The sequence below is a fragment of the Lactuca virosa genome, chromosome 8 (assembly GCF_052849685.1).
Source record: "Lactuca virosa cultivar CGN04683 chromosome 8, Lactuca_virosa_CGN04683_v6, whole genome shotgun sequence".
In the NCBI taxonomy this organism is placed as follows: domain Eukaryota; kingdom Viridiplantae; phylum Streptophyta; class Magnoliopsida; order Asterales; family Asteraceae; genus Lactuca; species Lactuca virosa.
Genome location: NC_136433.1, coordinates 196,510,049 through 196,513,844, shown reverse-complemented (window position 1 = coordinate 196,513,844; position 3,796 = coordinate 196,510,049). Strand labels below are relative to the sequence as shown.

General features: G+C 48.2%; 1 protein-coding gene across 1 annotated transcript; it reads right to left on the bottom strand.

Moving 5' to 3' along the window:
- Positions 1–996: 996 nt before the first annotated feature.
- Positions 997–2,822, bottom strand: LOC145131182 (uncharacterized). The gene is made up of 3 exons (XM_079065911.1): positions 2,585–2,822; positions 2,389–2,497; positions 997–1,150 (listed from the first exon to the last, which is right to left on the bottom strand). The coding sequence occupies exons 1-3, from the start codon at positions 2,820–2,822 to the stop codon at positions 997–999; spliced, it is 501 nt and encodes a 166-aa protein (XP_078922037.1).
- Between the last annotated feature and the right edge of the window lie 974 nt (positions 2,823–3,796).

Here is a 3,796-nt window from a genome sequence, read left to right as displayed (position 1 = left end):
AGCGGATAACACTCTTCCAGGGTGATACCTTTAGAAGCACCAAATCTCCCACCTGAAAATCTAGCTCAGAGCGTCGCCGACCCGCATAACTTTTCTGGCGACTCTGGCTGTCAGCAATCCCTGTCTAACTTGTTGGATAAGCTCGGTCGTCTTGAGCACTATCTTCGTGCTCCCCATGACTCTCTGGTCGACCGTGCCCCAACAAATAGGAGTCCGACACCTCCTCCCATACAGAAGCTCAAAGGGAGGCATGCCAATACTGGCATGATGGCTGTTGTTATAAGAAAACTTAGGCAACAAGAGATAGGAGTCCCAGCTCCCACCAAATTCAATGATGCAGGCACACAACATATCCTCGAGCGTCTGAATAATTTTCTCGCTCTGCCCGTCGGTCTACGGATGATAGGCAGTACTGAAATGCAGTCGGGTGCCAAAATCTTCGTGAAACCTCTTCCAGAATCTGGAAGTAAACCGAACATCCCGGTCCGACACAATCGAAGTCAGCCCCCATGCTGATCCACCACCTCTCGGACATAAATTTCAGCAAGCTTCTCTGCAGAAGAGCCCTCGGTTATGGTTAGGAAGTGAGCACTCTTTGTCAAATGATACACTATCACCCAAATAACATCAAAAACCCTCACAGTCTTCGGCAATTTTGTAATGAAATCCATGGTGATCTGCTACCACTTCCATAGTGGAACCTCTAAGGGCTGCAACTTTTCGTGAGGGCGATGGTGCTTGGCCTTGACCTTACGGCAGGTCAAACATCGCTCTACAAACCAGACCACATCCCTCTTCATATACGGCCTCTAGTAACTATGCTTCAGGTCAAGATACATCTTGGTAGCCCCTAGATGAATGCAAAATCTCGACTTGTGGGCCTCCTCCATCAATACCCGTCGAGCCCCACCAACATAAGGCATCCAAACCCGCCCGTAACGAGTCAAAAGCCCCCTGATGTCGATATAAAATGCTGAAATTTGATCAATCAGCTGCTCACTTTTCCGATTTTCTTTTTTTATGGCCTCCGACTGTGCTTCTTTGATCGTTTCCAACAATGGGGTCATCACAGTCATCCTTATACACACATACTGAATCGGGGTATCGACCGCCCTCTGGCTCAAGGCGTCGGCCACCATATTGGCCTTTCCTGGATGATATAGAATATCACATTCATAATCTTTCACTACATCTAACCACCTCCTCTGCCTCATGTTTCAGGTTACGCTGATCCATAAGATATCTCACGCTCTTATGGTCCGTGTAGATGGTACACCGAACACCATAAAGATATTGGCGCAAAATCTTGAAAGCGAAAACCATCGCCCCCAACTCCATATCATGAGTGGGATACTTCGCTTCGTGGGGCTTTAGCTGCCTCGAAGCGAATGCAATCACATTCCCCATCTACATCAACACAACACCAACCCTGCAATGTATGCATCGCAGTAGTCCATAAAATCCTCAACTCCCTTAGGTAGGGCAAGTAGTGGTGCCTCACACAGTCTTTGGCGAAGAGTATTGAATGATGCATGCTGCTCAGGCCCTTAACTGAACACAACATCCTTCCTCGTCAACTTAGTGAGAGGAACAACAATCTTGGAGAAGTCTCGAATGAATCTCCGATAATATCCCGCCAAACTGAGGAAGCTCTGAATCTCAGATGGAGATTTCGACACTTCCCACCGCATCACCGCCTAAATCTTGGTTGGGTCGACCAAGATACCGTTCTAGTTGACGAGGTGTCCAAGAAATTGAACCTCGCGCAACCAGAAATCACACTTGGTGAACTTGGCGTATAACCTATCCATCCTTAAAACCCCAAGAATCTCACGCAAATGCTCCTCATGCTGCTCTCTGGTCTTTGAATAGACCAAGTTGTCATCGATGAAGACAATCACTGACCAATCCAACATAGGCCTACACACCCGGTTCATGAGATCCATGAACGCCGCCGACACGTTGGTGAGTCCAAAAAACATCACCACGAACTCGTAATGCTCGTAACAAGTTGGGAAGGCCGTCTTTTAAATATCCTCCGCTCGCACCCTCATATGATGATAGCCAGACCTCAAATCGATCTTGAAAAACCAAGATGCCCCCTGCAACTGATCGAAGAGATTATCAATCCTCGACAATGGATAACGGTTCTTCACCGTCAGCTTTTTCAACTCCCGGTAATCAATACACATTCGGTGTGAACCATCCTTCTTTCCGACAAAAAGAATCTGTGCTCCCCAAGGAGAAATGCTCGGCCGAATAAACCCTTTTCCTAATAGCTCCTAAAGCTGATAGGATAACTCCTGTATATCAGGAGGTGCAAGACGGTACGGTGCCTTGGCAATTGGTGCCACACCAGGGATCAGCTCGATCTGAAACTTCACTTGCCTCATAGGAGGCACACCCGGTAACTCATCGGAAAAGACATCGGGGAAATCGCGTACAACATGAACATCAGAAATGGAAAATGACCCCTTCTCCTCATCCAGAGTATCCACTACATATTCCAGATAACCCATACACCCATGCTGCAAAATCTACCTCGTCCTGGCGGCATAACAGAAAGTTGATCCTTACCTAGTACCTTCATCGTAGATGGTCAACACTCCCCCACTAGGATCTCGGACCATCACCAACTGCATCTCACAATCAATCAGAGCCCCAAATTGGCTCAACCAATCCATTCCCACGATAACATAGATATCTCTCATAGTAATAGGGATAAGATCTATCGGATACCCAACACCAAAAATCTTCAGTACACAACCCCGATAGATGTCAGTAGTGGAGACCGGATTCTCATCAGGTATAGAGACTCTCATGGCCTGCTCAAGGCCTCCCGCGCAATACTAAATCAACAACAAAAAGATGATGACATAAATGACCGACTCGCACCCGAGTCAAAGAGCACAACTGCAGGTATAGAATTCACAAGGAAAGTACCAGCCACAACGTGTGGAGCTGCTCTGGCATCCTCTGCTGTCAACTGAAATGCTCTTCCTCAAGCCTACGGAGCCTCGGCCTTCCCTTGTCGGCCATCAGTAATACGTAGGGTTGCAGGAGCCGGAGTATGAACCGTCCTAGATGCAAGCTGAGGACACTCAGTCCTCAAATGACTCGTCTAGTTGCAATTGAAGCAATCCTAAAATCCCTTGGAGCAATCCCTAGCCAAATGCTCCTCCTTGCCACACATGTAGCAAGCAGTCCTTGACTGACAGGGTCCCTTATGCCCAGTAAGTGCAGCCCTTCTGGCCTCCAGCTTTCGAGTCAGCGGGATTAGACCGCTTAGTCGTCGGCTGCGACGGCACTGGTCTCTTATCTCTCACCTGGATCTCCCTCTCCTATCTAGCCTGGGTCTCCAACTCAATTTCTCTCCTCATGGCATTGGTCTGCAGCTCAGCCAGTGTCTGATACGAAGTGTTCGCCACGAACTCACGGATAACCCTCCTCAGAATACTCAGATACCGACTCACACGTGCATGCTTAGTAGACACGTGCTCAGGACAAAACAAGGCCCTCTCATGAAACATCAAGGTGATCTCAGTCACCGTCTCCGTGTTCTGCTTGAGAGACAGGAACTCCTGGGCCAACCTCTTTCTTTCTCTCTCTCTCTCTCTCTCTCTCTCTCTCAACCACCGGTACAAACTCATCTCTGAAGATCTCTGTAAATCTCTCCCAGGTCACCGCAGAACGCTCTGCTAGGGTATAATCAACTTTCATAAATTTCCACCGATCCTTCGCTCCCAAGCGAAGCAGATTCAATGCGAAACGAACCCTCAGATTCTCCGGACAAGAG

Coding starts and splice junctions, on each gene's coding strand:
- LOC145131182 (XM_079065911.1), bottom strand. CDS start 2,822: ATGAGAGTCTCTATACCTGATGAGAATCCGGTCTCCACTACTGACATC. Junction 2,498..2,584: donor GTTGACCATCTACGATGAAG/GTACTAGGTAAG, acceptor TGGAATATGTAG/TGGATACTCTGGATGAGGAG. Junction 1,151..2,388: donor CCGGGTGTGCCTCCTATGAG/GCAAGTGAAGTT, acceptor TATATCATCCAG/GAAAGGCCAATATGGTGGCC.